We start from the raw sequence: 12415 nt of genomic DNA on the forward strand, positions 1-12415 counted from the left end.
TTACACTAGTTATTAATCAGAGGTTAAAACTTGCTTTAGGTCAACGTCAAGATTTAACTGGTGTTGTTAAATATAACTTGTTTAATTTTGTCTCATGTAGCTGATGGAGGCCCACATCGCAGAGGAGGAGGATGCTCAGCAGAAGCTCCAGCTGGAGAAAGCAGCTGTGGAGGGGAAGGTGAAGAAAATGGAGGAGGACATCATGCTCATGGAGGATCAAAACAACAAGCTGCAGAAGGTAACCGAGGGCGGTTCTTTAAACACTGCTGTTTCAGGGCTTTTACGTACGATTTTTACTGACCTCATGTCCTTGTTTTTAGGAGCGAAAGCTTCTAGAGGAGCGTATGGCTGATATGAGCTCCAACCTGGTGGAAGAGGAGGAGAAGTCAAAGAATCTGACCAAACTCAAGGCCAAACATGAGTCCATGATCTCGGACCTGGAGGGTGAGTCAGCACTTAATCACAGCCATGTCTGTAGGATCCTTTATAATGATAGGATCCTGGGGAACCCTCAAAAGAAGACACCAAAATGTGTGGCTTGATTTGCAGTAGTGTACTAAGACTTCTGTAGTGACATTTTATGCAGGGTTCATAACATTTGCAAAAAATATTTACAAGACAAGAAAGACGTAAGGAATGGGAAGACCCAGCTCCACAGCTCAGCCATACGTTACCCGGGTCACAGAAAGGGTCACCTTACCTGACTGAGGAGGCATTCTGTGATGTCACTCACTCCAGATTTTGACCCTATGAAATATTCAGAAACTTTATGATTGAAATGACTTTCATGCCCACAGTTTTTATTTCAACATTTCCAATGTTGGCTTTATATAAATCATATAAAAAGTAAGTCTGGTTAGCATATTGGGAAATATTGCTCATCTTTTCTCATCACCTTTTGCTTTTTATCTCCAGTTCGTATGAAAAAGGAGGAGAAGGCTCGCCAGGACGTGGAGAAGGCAAAGAAGAAGGTGGATGCAGAGTTGGCAGACCTGCAAGAGCAATATGCCGACCTGCAGGCACAGCTAGCTGAGCTGCGAGCCCAGTTAGCGGCCAAAGAAGAGGAGCTCCAGGCTACACAGGCACGGTGAGAGGAAGTACACCCAGTCAATGAAAGTATTTTTATAGCAGGGAAAATCATGGAGTTTATCCTCCAAGGAGCAGAAATAATCTCAGTACCATGTGGATCTAGCTTTAGGATATTGCACTGTAGAACGATGCTTAGGTCAGAACTTGAACACTGAGTCCTTCCTTGCAAACCATTTCTTGGTCCGTAGTTTGGAGGAGGAGAGCACCCAGCGTGCAACGGCGGTCAAGAAAGTTCGTGAGTTGGAAATGTTGCTCTCGGAACTGCAGGAGGACTTGGAGGCAGAGAGGGTGGCGAGGGGGAAGGCCGAGGCTGCTCGACGGGACCTTGGAGAGGAGCTAAATGCACTGCGCTCTGAGCTGGAGGACAGTTTAGATACCACCGCTGCACAACAGGAGCTACGGTCTGTGAAAACTGATGCAACGCGCCTCTGCATCCCATAATGATCCACAGGCTTGCAGTGCTGACTGATTAACACAGTCTTGAATCAATGGTTTTCTGAAACACTCAAGTAAATAGTGGTGTCATCTGCATAAAGTTTAATTTGGGTATACAACCTGCTAAAATTTCATTTATTTATTTATTATTTATTTATTATTATTATTATTATTTATTTTGCTCATAGTGACATTCTGTGTTTCTTATCGATAGAGCAAAACGAGAGCAGGAGGTAACCATGCTGAAGAAGGCTATGGAAGATGAGGGGCGGAGCCATGAGGCCCAGATACAGGACCTTCGACAGAAACATAGCCAGGCTGCTGAGGAGCTGACTGAGCAGCTGGAGCAAGCCAAAAGGGTTGGTTCACATTACCAAAAAAAAAATTGTACTTTTATTTTTAACCCTAAGAAGTTTTATTTTACTGATTTGGCTCCATCTCATTCCATCCAGGTGAGGGCTAGTCTGGAGAAAGCCAAACAAGCCTTGGAGAAGGAGTCGGCAGACTTAAGTGCTGAGCTCAGATCCCTCGCCAGCTCAAAGCAAGATGTGGAGCACAAGAAAAAAAAGGTGGAGGCTCAGCTAAACGATTTAAACTCCCGGTTCAACGAAAGCGAAAGGCAGAGGAATGAGCTTGGAGAGCGAGTATCAAAGTTGAATGTGAGTCAAAACATTAAGTGGTATTGCATCTACATTCATATTTGTACACTGAAAAAATGATCAACAATATGTTCCTATCTATATTATGTAGAAGAGGTATAGGAAATTCTTAAGTGCTTGTATTAAGGTCAACTCGACCCCCTTTCTATATAAAATGATAAAGAAATGGTGAAACTGAACCATAAAGCTCATTTGCTGTGGTGTAATGGTGCATTTAAGAGACAAACCTCTCATCTGTCAGATGGAGCTGGATAGTGTGACGGGCCTGCTGAACGAAGCCGAGGGGAAGAATATCAAGCTGAGTAAAGATGTCTCCAGTCTGTCTTCTCAGCTCCAGGATGCACAGGTGAGAAGGAACACCTGATGATTTAAATACTGCTGTTCCCAATTCACAAACTCCTCATTGTGAGCCCATATTCCTTTATCCCAGGAGCTGCTGTCCGAGGAGACTCGTCAGAAGCTGAATCTGTCCGGACGTGTGCGTCAGATGGAGGAGGACAGGAACAGCCTGATGGAGCAGCTGGAAGAGGAGACGGAGGCCAAACGGGCCGTAGAAAGACAGGTCTCCAGCCTCAATATGCAGGTCAGTAACGTAAGGAAACAAAGATTCCTGAACAGCTGAAGAGAGAGTGTCGTTGATCCCCTAGGATACGATTGATGTCTTATTTTATTTTTAAAATCCTAATAAAGTTTTATATATATGACAGAGTAAGGACTCAATCAAGCCAAGATACATTTTTATGTTGACGGAAGTCTCATTTATGCAGAGGTTTATACTTTCACGTTTTTATGCTGTGAAATTAAAACAATGATTAATCATTTAAAAACAAAAACGGTTACACTGAAGCAGCTGTAGGAGTTTGTACTGGTATACAATATTCAGTATACCAGTATTCTCTATTAGTCTAAGGAGTGGGGCTGCAGTACAAAACATCCAGACTAGGCTAAAATATTACAAACCGTTGTAGAAGAATGTGTTAAGGTCTAATAAAACCAAAACTTACATTCTTTCAAGTATTTTTGGCATAAAAACAACACTGCCCATCAACAAAAGAAAACCTCGTACCCACTCCGAAAATACATTTGCTTAAAAGGAATTAGGTTTTTTTGTTGAAGTGAACAAAATTATAATCAGTTGCAACTGTCAGCCGGTTCTGCCCTAAAACATTTGGGTTTGTCTACTCAACAATGAGTCCAAGATGATATCCAAACCACCAAAGAATCGCTTCATGAGAGCAGAATTAAACTTTAGAAATGGCAGAGGCCAGTCCAGAGCTAGATCTGACAGAAACTCTGTTCAGTAGGTGAATTAGAAAATCTTACGATGGTGATACCAGTTGCAATATCTGCCTATTTTCTTCTTTCTCTCTTTCATATCTGTGACCTTAAGCATTCTGGGTAATGTCATCTGTGTCCGCTGTGAGCATCTGCTGCTGTGAGACTCTATCCAACTGTCTAAATATTACATTAGCAAGAAAAATGCAAGCTCATCACAGTTGGAATATAGTAGCCAACAATTTCTGCACTCCAAACAGTCCTTTGCGATGTGAATATTGCACACACTGATACTGCGATAACGATATGTTTGTGATTTATTGTGCAGCCTTAGCGTAGAGTCACTTAATGAAGACTGTGGACGGGGGATGTCCTCACAATCTGACTGATTTGAAGAAGTTTTGCAAAGTAAATATTACCAAGTCAAGATGGGGCTGTTGATAGACTCCAAACCAAATATTTGTGCCACAATCTGAGATGCAGTGAATCTCGTTTTCTTAATAAAACCATAAAATTTAAGACCTATTTCAGTGAAGGTGTTTCTTTTCATTCTATTTTCCAGTTGTCTGACCACAAGAAGAAGCTGGACGAGATGTCGGGGACGGTAGAGCTGCTTGAGGAGGGAAGGAAGCGAATGCAGCGTGACCTGGAAGCCGCCAACGGCGAGTACGAGGAAAAGGCTTCGGCCTACGACAAGCTGGAGAAGAGCCGCAGTCGGCTGCAGCAGGAGCTTGAGGACGTCCTCATGGACCTGGACAGCCAGCGGCAGCTCGTCTCCAACCTGGAGAAGAAGCAGAAGAAGTTTGATCAGGTGGTTAAATGGTTTTACATTCGTACTTACAGGGGTTAACTGTTGATAAGCAGGGCTGGAAAAGAATAAGAAATGTTTAAGGGAGCCAATGAAGCTACGTATCAGCTTCCTTCTGTAAGTCGTACTAAGAAGCTTGACGATGGATTGAAATAGGAAGGATGTAGTCGCTGAGTGTGAACCAGAGACAAAGAAAATACTGAATTACTGGTTGCTATGGTGATTCCCACCTTTTCTGAGGAGCAGGGAGAAGCGGAGCACACAGACTATAGTTTAAGCCTCAAGCAAAAAGTCAGTGTGTGAAAACCAGAGGTGGAAGGAAATAAAATGTGTGGTGCAACACATGCATGATCCTACAGTTCTTTGTGCAGGAGAAAGGAGTGATAAATGATGTGAGTGAGAGTTTGGGCATTCGCTCTCTGCACTCTAGAGGGATTTCACAGAAAACTGAGAGTCCTACAGCAGTGGGAGACACACTGACTGAAAGAAGACGATAAACTGTTTGAGATCGGCCAAAAACTTCATGATCTCCTAAAAACTGTCCCTGTAATGCAGAGTTTGCCTCTCACCACATGTCATCTTATTTGCTCTTCAGATGTTGGCTGATGAGCGAGCTGTGTCGGCTAAGGTTGCAGAGGAGCGAGACCGAGCAGAGGCGGACGTGAGGGAGAAGGAGACCAAGGTGTTAGCTCTGACCCGGGCGCTGGAGGAGAAGCAGGGGGTCCTAGAGGAAGCCGAGAAGGCCATGAAGGCACTCCGAGCTGAGATGGAGGACCTCATCAGCTCCAAAGACGACGTGGGAAAGAGTGTAAGAGTCTGAAACCTGAAGGAAATGTCCTCTTGGCTGAGACAGGTGGTGGTAACCTCGGATCATTTGTCAGGTCCACGACCTGGAGAAGGCAAAGCGTGGGCTGGAGGCCTTCGTGGACGAGATGAGGATGCAGATGGAGGAGCTGGAGGATGAGCTTCAGGTGGCTGAGGACGCCAAGCTGCGTCTGGAGGTCAACAACCAAGCCCTGAAAGCTCAACAGGAGCGGGAGCTGCAGGCCCGCGAGGAGATGGGCGAGGAGAAGAGGAAGCAGCTCCTCAGACAGGTGCAGCTTGAACACAAGATCTTATATTTTTTCTTCATCTTTTCTTGAACAAATGAGCCCAGCAGCTTAAACTGACTGATATGAAGGTGTAAATATAGTGACCACAACGCAGCTTGTTATTTTACTTTGTCAGGTGCGAGAGCTGGAGGCGGAGCTGGAAGAGGAGAGGAAGCAGCGAGGTCAGGCGTCCGGCGGCAGGAAGAAGCTGGAGGGAGAGCTGAAAAACATGGAGGACCAGCTGGAAGCCACCAGCAGGGGGCGGGAAGAGGCGCTGAAGCAGCTCCGCAAAATCCAGGTCTGCAGACAGACGCTCAGCTATCCACGAATCTGTTCACTTAGAACATCATTTCACTCGTTCTGCTCTCTGCATGTGACTACATGAAATATCTAGACCTGAAGGTTATTTGAAGCATCCTGCCTGATGATGTTTGCTGCTCCAACAGGGGCAGATGAAGGACCTCCAGAGGGAGCTGGAGGACTCTCGTGCTGCTCAGAAGGAGGTCCTCTCCTCAGCCAGGGAGTCGGAGCGCAGATCCAAGACGATGGAGGCAGAAATCCTCCAGCTGCACGAGGTCAGGCCACGTGGTGCTTTTCACTCCAAAAACATTTCATATCAGAGTTTTTCTTTCTTTAAGTCCCAAACTCAGCCGACCTTGGGCTTCTACAGCATACAGTTACACTAAAATAAATAGTCTATCTGCCATTATTTGGAGGAAATGTGCTCGGGAAATGATCAGTTTGTGTTGTTGAAGTGTCTCGGACGTTTTCCTCTCATCCATCCAGCTGCTGGCAGCTGCTGAGAGAGCTCGGAAGCAGGCGGAGACGGAGAGAGACGAGCTGTCCGAGGAACTGGCCAGTAACTCCTCTGGAAGGTGAGTTTCTGTCCGTGTTCTTTGTGAGGAGATCCGAGGTGATGAGGAGGAGTTTCATTGGACATTTTAAATCTTAACCTGACTCTTCAGGCGTCATAGTGAGGGCCAGAGCCAGCCGTAGCATGGAGGAAAGGTGAAGTGGTTGGTAAACGTTTTTAATATTTACTAAAGGTTAGATAAAGATCTGGTTTATTTTCATCAGTTTTAGGACAGTTTTACCAAACCTATTTCTTGCTGCTAAACACCAGAATAATGAGATCATTTTTCATACTTTTTACTGTTCTCGTTGCTTTAGAAACTTCTGGTTTATTCACTTGAGTTAATTGGAGGCACAGCTGTGGATGTATTTAAAGGCAAGCACACTGAATCTGTGTGACGTCATGGAAAAATCAAAAGCAATCGGCCAATTTATCAGGAAGAGAGCTGTAGACCCCCACTAATCCTGTTCATCCTTTGATACAACTTGCAGATGCCTGAAAGGGCCGCATCCACCTGTTCTAACAAGTATGTGCACCATGGGAATGCAGCCATCGTACTGTTTTGGAACGAAAACGGTTCTGTGTCCCAAAGGTGAATGGGCTTTGGTGCAAAATGTGTGAATAAACCCAAGAACAAAAGCTAAAGATCAACTCACTGAAAGGCAACTCAGAGATGAAGGAGCTCTTACTCTAAAACCAACATAAAAGCCAGATTACAGTTTGCAAACTGGGACAAAGACTGTGAAGTACGGTGGTGGCAGCATCATGTGCATTTGTGAGGTGCAACTGGTGCAGATGTGGAAATATTGAAGCAACATCTCAACATATAAGCCAAGACGTTAAATTGCCCCACAGCATACCGCCAGGTCAGAGGCCTTTAGACAAGGTGTGTGAACAAGGTGACCTACCCGCCTGACCCAGTTACATCATTCCTTCTGGAAGGAAATCTAAAACATTTGACCCAATTCATCCAGTTTAAAGACACCCCAATAACTCTCTAAATAAACCAACTGTCTGTCATTATTCTGGCGTTTAACAAACAGACACAATTGTAGCAAAGCTTTGGTTTGATTTAATGTCAGGCAGTGAGAAAACGTTTTTATACTGGGTATGTAAATATCTGGTTTCACCGTCATCTTTGTTCTGCTCAGGTCGATGCAGTCCGATGAAAAGCGCCGCCTGGAGACAAAGATCAGTCAGCTCGAGGAGGAGCTGGAGGAGGAGCAGGCTAACGTGGAGAACCTCAACGAGCGGCTGAGGAAGAGTCAGCAGCTGGTATGTCTGTTGCTTCGCTTGCATTCCTTTCACGCTGACACAAATATTAACCAAGACAAAAACAAAATCCAGAATCCCAGGAAACCTTTGGACGAGCCAAACCATAAACTGCCCCAGGCATCAGTTTACCTGCCTCATGTTTGGTTTTGTAGATGGACCAGCTGGGAGCAGAGCTGGCGGCTGAGAGATCTTCCTCTCAGACCAGAGAGGGATCCAGGCAGCAGCTGGAGAGACAGAACCGGGAGCTGAAGGCCAAACTGCAGGAGGTTGAGAACCAGAACCGCTCCAAGCTTAAGTCGACCATCGCTGCTTTGGAGTCTAAGTTGAGGGAGGCAGAGGAGCAGCTGGAGGTGGAGACCAGGTAACACTGAAGCTTAAAGGTCAAATAAATGCGTGAGAAAGGGACAAAGCAAAGAGTGACACAAAACTGTGTGGAAACCTTCAGAGAACATCAGGCCAACGGCAAGAATCTGCGTCAGAAAGAGAAGAAGCTGAAGGATCTGAGCATCCAGATCGAGGATGAGAGGAAGCAGGCACAGCAGTACAAGGACCAGGTAACCCTGACGACGAAGCAGAGACCCGCCAAAACTAAAGCAGATCCCAGTTTAACGTGAGACCCGTCTTCCATGCAGATGGAGAAGAGCAACGTCCGAGTGAAGCAGCTGAAGCATCAGCTGGAGGAAGCAGAGGAGGAGGCGCAGCGCGTGGCAGCCGCCCGCAGGAAGCTGCAGAGGGAGCTGGACGAGGCCACGGAGGCCACCGATGCCCTCAGCAGGGAGGTGTCGTCCCTGAGGAGCAAACTGAGGTAAAGCTCAAGAGGGTTCAGGCAGGGTGACCCAGGAGGTTAAATCAAACAAACACAAGCTTGCTTAAAGGGAAGTTATAAGTATTTAGAAAAATTCATCATCATATTTCGGCTCTTTATACACCTCATTTAATATAAATATAACTTTGTTTTGCTTGAAACAAATATTTCTATGCTTCAGGTCCCGTTCTATTGAGAGGTTTTTATCCTCTCATCATGGATCTGTACAGTTGAAACCAGATGTTTACATACATGGTATAGAACCCTTCTCTCGGTCGGGCCTTAACTGAAACTATACTTTTCCTGGTTTAGCTCAGTTAGGAAAACCAACGTTTTTCCTGTTTGTTAAATGCCAGAATAATGATCATAATAATAATAATAAAGGTGTTCTGTTGGGTTGAGGTCAGGACAGGTGCAAGCCAGTCAAGCTCACCAAAACCAAACTTTACCCATGTCTTTATGGACCTTGCTTTGTGCACTGGCGCACAGTCGTGTTGGAGGAGGAATGGCCATCTCCAAACTGTTCCCACAAGGTTGGGAACATCTGTCTAAAATCTGTTGGTCTGCTGCAGCATTCAGAGTTCCTTTCCCTCGAATTACGGGGCCAAGCCCAACACCTGGAAAACACCACCACAGCATGATTCCCCCTCCACCAAACTTTACACTTGGCACAATACAGTCAGACAAGTACCGTTGTCTTGGCAACCACCAAACCCAGACTCGTCCATCCGATTGCCAGATGGAGAAGCGTGATTCGTCATTCCAGAGAAAGGACCTCCACTGCTCTAGAGTCCAGTGGTGGCGTTCTTTACACCACTGCATCTAATGCTTTCAGTAACTCTTGGTGACGTATGGCTTGGATGCAGCTGTTCGGCCATGAAACCATGAAGCTCTCAGTTCACTGTTCTTGAGCTGATCTGAAGGCCACCTGAAGCTTTGAGGTCTGTAGCAACTGACTGCAGAAAGTCGGTGTCCTCTGCGCACTATGTGCTGAGTTGCTGTTGTTCCCGATCGTTTCCGCTTTCTTATAAAACCACTGACGGTTGACGGTGGAATATTTAGACGCAAGGAAACTTCACGGCTGGACTTCTGGACCTATCACAGTACCACGCTGGAGTTCACTGAGCTCCTGAGAGCGACCCATTCTTTCACAGTCTGCATGACTAGGTGCAAATACAAATTTGTCATTGAAGTGATTAGAACACCTGATTTAACTATTTGGATGGGTGAAAATTACTTTTATTGTGTACATCCACAGGTGTTTCTCCATTTAACCTATCAGAACCTTCCAAAGCAATGACATCATCATCTGGGCTTTCCCAGATGGTTTGAGGGTTCTGGCGTTAAGCAAACAGAAGTCATCACAATTTAAGAAGTGGACTTCTGGTTTCATATCTACATCTTGTACAGGCTCAGATATATACATACACCTCCACTGATATTTGGTTACATGTTTCTATGGAGGTTTCATGTGGACCACAGGCTTTTTGTAGCCATCAGGGAGGTTCTGGCAATGTTCCTGCTGACATTTGAAAACTTCCCTTGGCAGAATTGTTGAAACTGGTTGGTTTCTTGGTACAGGTCTGGATTTTAAATCATAAATCCATGAATTTTCCTCAGGGTTTGAGTTTATTGTTAGCTTGCTAGCTATGATGTTTGTTGTTCTTGTTGGAACGCCACGTTTTAAACACCCAGCTGTTGATTTGGACCGAAGTGGAACAATTTGGAGGTAGTCCTCCATCATTGTTCCATCCACTGCACTGGCAGTGAAACAGACCCACAGCATGATGCTACCGCCACCATGCTTGGCAGCTGGTACAGTGTTCTTAGATTTGAAAACCTCATATTGACTTCTTCAGACCTACTTTTCTGTTAACCTTAGGTCTATGGTCTTCTACCAGACTGCAGGTGGTGACACATGTGAAGCAGTTGGTTCTATGTAGGAACGTTTGAACTGATCTGCAGCTGTTCAGAAATTGATCCAAAAGGCTTTTTACCATCTTGTGTAAATCCAAGATCTCCACAGAGTTAATCGGATGCTCCACATCTTTCAAACAAAAGCTTTTAATGGTGGCTGCACTCAGACATGATCAGACGTCAGACACAACCTTGGTCGTGTCAAATTAAAGACATTTTTGAACCTTCAGAAGCACTTTCAAACATTCAGATGAATATTTCTAGAGATTTCATCCTATGTTTGTTTTTGTTAGATATTACCTTTAGAGGAATATCCTGTAGTTGCTCTTTAAGGGTTTGGGTTTTGAGCTGCAAAGCTAACAGATTATTTGTGAAATTAAATTAAATTTTCTGTCTCTCACTTCTCACTGCTCCTGTTTCTCTGCTTCCTTCAGACATTACTGATCTGTCCCTAAAATAAGCGTTAAATTCCTCGTTTCCTTCAGTTTTCTCCTGCTTCAGTTTCTAAGGGGGCTTTAACTTTGGTTCTCTCTCTCTCTGTGCTTCATCTCCTTCTTCTCTCTTCCTCCTGATATGTGGGGCATCCTCAGGCGTGGCGGCGGGGAGCCGGTGTTCAGCGCTCCTCGGAGCAGCAGCGGAGGGATAAGGAGCTCGGGTCTGGGACCTGGCGTCAGCCGGCGGGTCAAAGAGAACTCATTGGACCTACAGGAAGAGGAGGCTCCCTCCCCGTCTCCTCCCACCTCCTCCCCTCAGCTGGATCAGCACAGGGAGGGGTACCCCTGCTCCCCAGACGAGTAAACCCACCCCACGTTTGAATTGTTATGGGATTTAAAAATATTTAGACACTTTTCATTTGAAGATAATGTAGATTCATATCAGCGTTGGATTTTAGAAATTATTTTATGCAAAATGTAAAATAGGTCAGAGCATTGAAATGGCTTAAAATTGATCATTTGTCATGCTAAACTTTATTCCTGTCAAAGAAAAATGTAATTATTGATCAACATTAAAATTATTTAAATATCATTCCTAAAAATAAAAAGCTGTAGATCATTTGAAATAGCATTTTTGCTGTCAAAATATATTTATTGATTGATAAAGAAAGCAAAGGGATTCCCTGATTATTTATAAAATTCTGTAAATCTGTTTATTTCCAATAAATTTAGAGTTATGGTGGAGCTGAGTGTGTTTTTGTTTCAGTGATGATCTTCTCCCCTTACTGACAAAACGTTCAGCTGGCAGGATGGATGGTTGGACCACAGGAAGGTCCGGAGCCTTGATGGGGAGGAAAAATGTCTATTTGCAATGAGCTGACATGCCTAGATCTGCCAGCAGAGGGCGTACCTGGTGGCAAAATGAGGGAGAGAACCCGGGATGTAAACAGGGTTCCTAAAAAGGCTCATAAAGTCTGGAAAACTATGGAATTTAAGTGTGTTCAGGATAAATATGGAAAAGAAAACAGAGAAGAGAAAAATGTTTGTTTCCAGACTTTATTCTCTAAACATCATAATAAATATGAAGTGTTTTTATCCTGGTTTTTAAATGGAAAATATCCAACCTGTGGAGTTGTTCATCCTTCGGCTCTCTCTTCCATATTTTCATGTTCATCAATCCATCATTCACGCTCCAATCATCCGTTAAACAATTCGTTCATCCATCCACCGGTTAATCCATCCAAAGATTAATTCATTAATTTGTCAGTCAATCTTTTCTTCTATCAGTCCACACATCCATCTGCTCAGTTATTCATTTCTCAATCAATACATCATTCATCAATCTGTTCAACGGAAATATTTTTCAGGTTTGGGTAAGAATGGAAAAAGAAAATGTTGGATTTCCAGGTTAAATTCCTAATTTGATCGAATACTCGTTATTTCTTATGTTTTATTAAAGATGCACGTTATCAACCATCTATCCATCCAACATTTTTTCCATCCTTCTTTCTTCCAGTCTTTGGTTTTTTGCAGGATTTACTTGGCAGAGAACTCTGGTGATGTTAGGGTAGGAAGTATCTCCTACCCTAGTATATGGGGACTAAATCACTTCCTGTGTTTTAACCTCAATTTCTTTTCCAGAAAAACTCTAAAGGGTCTAAATTTAGTGTAAAATGTCAACTTTACTGCAAAATCTGTTAGTTTAGCTCATTTGGGAGGTTTTAAAGCTCACAGACACAATCATTTCAGTAAACCAGGACTTTAATGAAAATAT

The 12415-nt window shown here is 44.1% G+C and overlaps 1 protein-coding gene across 1 annotated transcript in view; it reads left to right on the forward strand.

Annotated features, from left to right (window-relative positions):
• LOC124862671 (myosin-11-like) overlaps window positions 1-11385 on the forward strand; it is a 30207-nt gene extending 18822 nt beyond the window's left edge. The window contains exons 26-44 of the mRNA XM_047356725.1: window positions 101-238; window positions 321-444; window positions 916-1087; window positions 1278-1490; window positions 1739-1883; window positions 1977-2183; window positions 2425-2529; window positions 2614-2766; window positions 4021-4269; window positions 4862-5074; window positions 5148-5360; window positions 5494-5655; window positions 5804-5932; window positions 6144-6232; window positions 7362-7485; window positions 7638-7846; window positions 7931-8039; window positions 8118-8290; window positions 10798-11385. Of these exons, the coding sequence (XP_047212681.1) occupies window positions 101-238; window positions 321-444; window positions 916-1087; window positions 1278-1490; window positions 1739-1883; window positions 1977-2183; window positions 2425-2529; window positions 2614-2766; window positions 4021-4269; window positions 4862-5074; window positions 5148-5360; window positions 5494-5655; window positions 5804-5932; window positions 6144-6232; window positions 7362-7485; window positions 7638-7846; window positions 7931-8039; window positions 8118-8290; window positions 10798-11005 (3135 nt within the window). The 3' untranslated portion in view covers window positions 11006-11385. The remainder of the gene's footprint in view (window positions 1-100; window positions 239-320; window positions 445-915; window positions 1088-1277; window positions 1491-1738; window positions 1884-1976; window positions 2184-2424; window positions 2530-2613; window positions 2767-4020; window positions 4270-4861; window positions 5075-5147; window positions 5361-5493; window positions 5656-5803; window positions 5933-6143; window positions 6233-7361; window positions 7486-7637; window positions 7847-7930; window positions 8040-8117; window positions 8291-10797) is intronic.
• The last annotated feature ends 1030 nt before the right edge of the window (window positions 11386-12415 follow it).

This window comes from Girardinichthys multiradiatus, chromosome X, assembly GCF_021462225.1.
Source record: "Girardinichthys multiradiatus isolate DD_20200921_A chromosome X, DD_fGirMul_XY1, whole genome shotgun sequence".
Lineage (NCBI taxonomy): Eukaryota > Metazoa > Chordata > Actinopteri > Cyprinodontiformes > Goodeidae > Girardinichthys > Girardinichthys multiradiatus.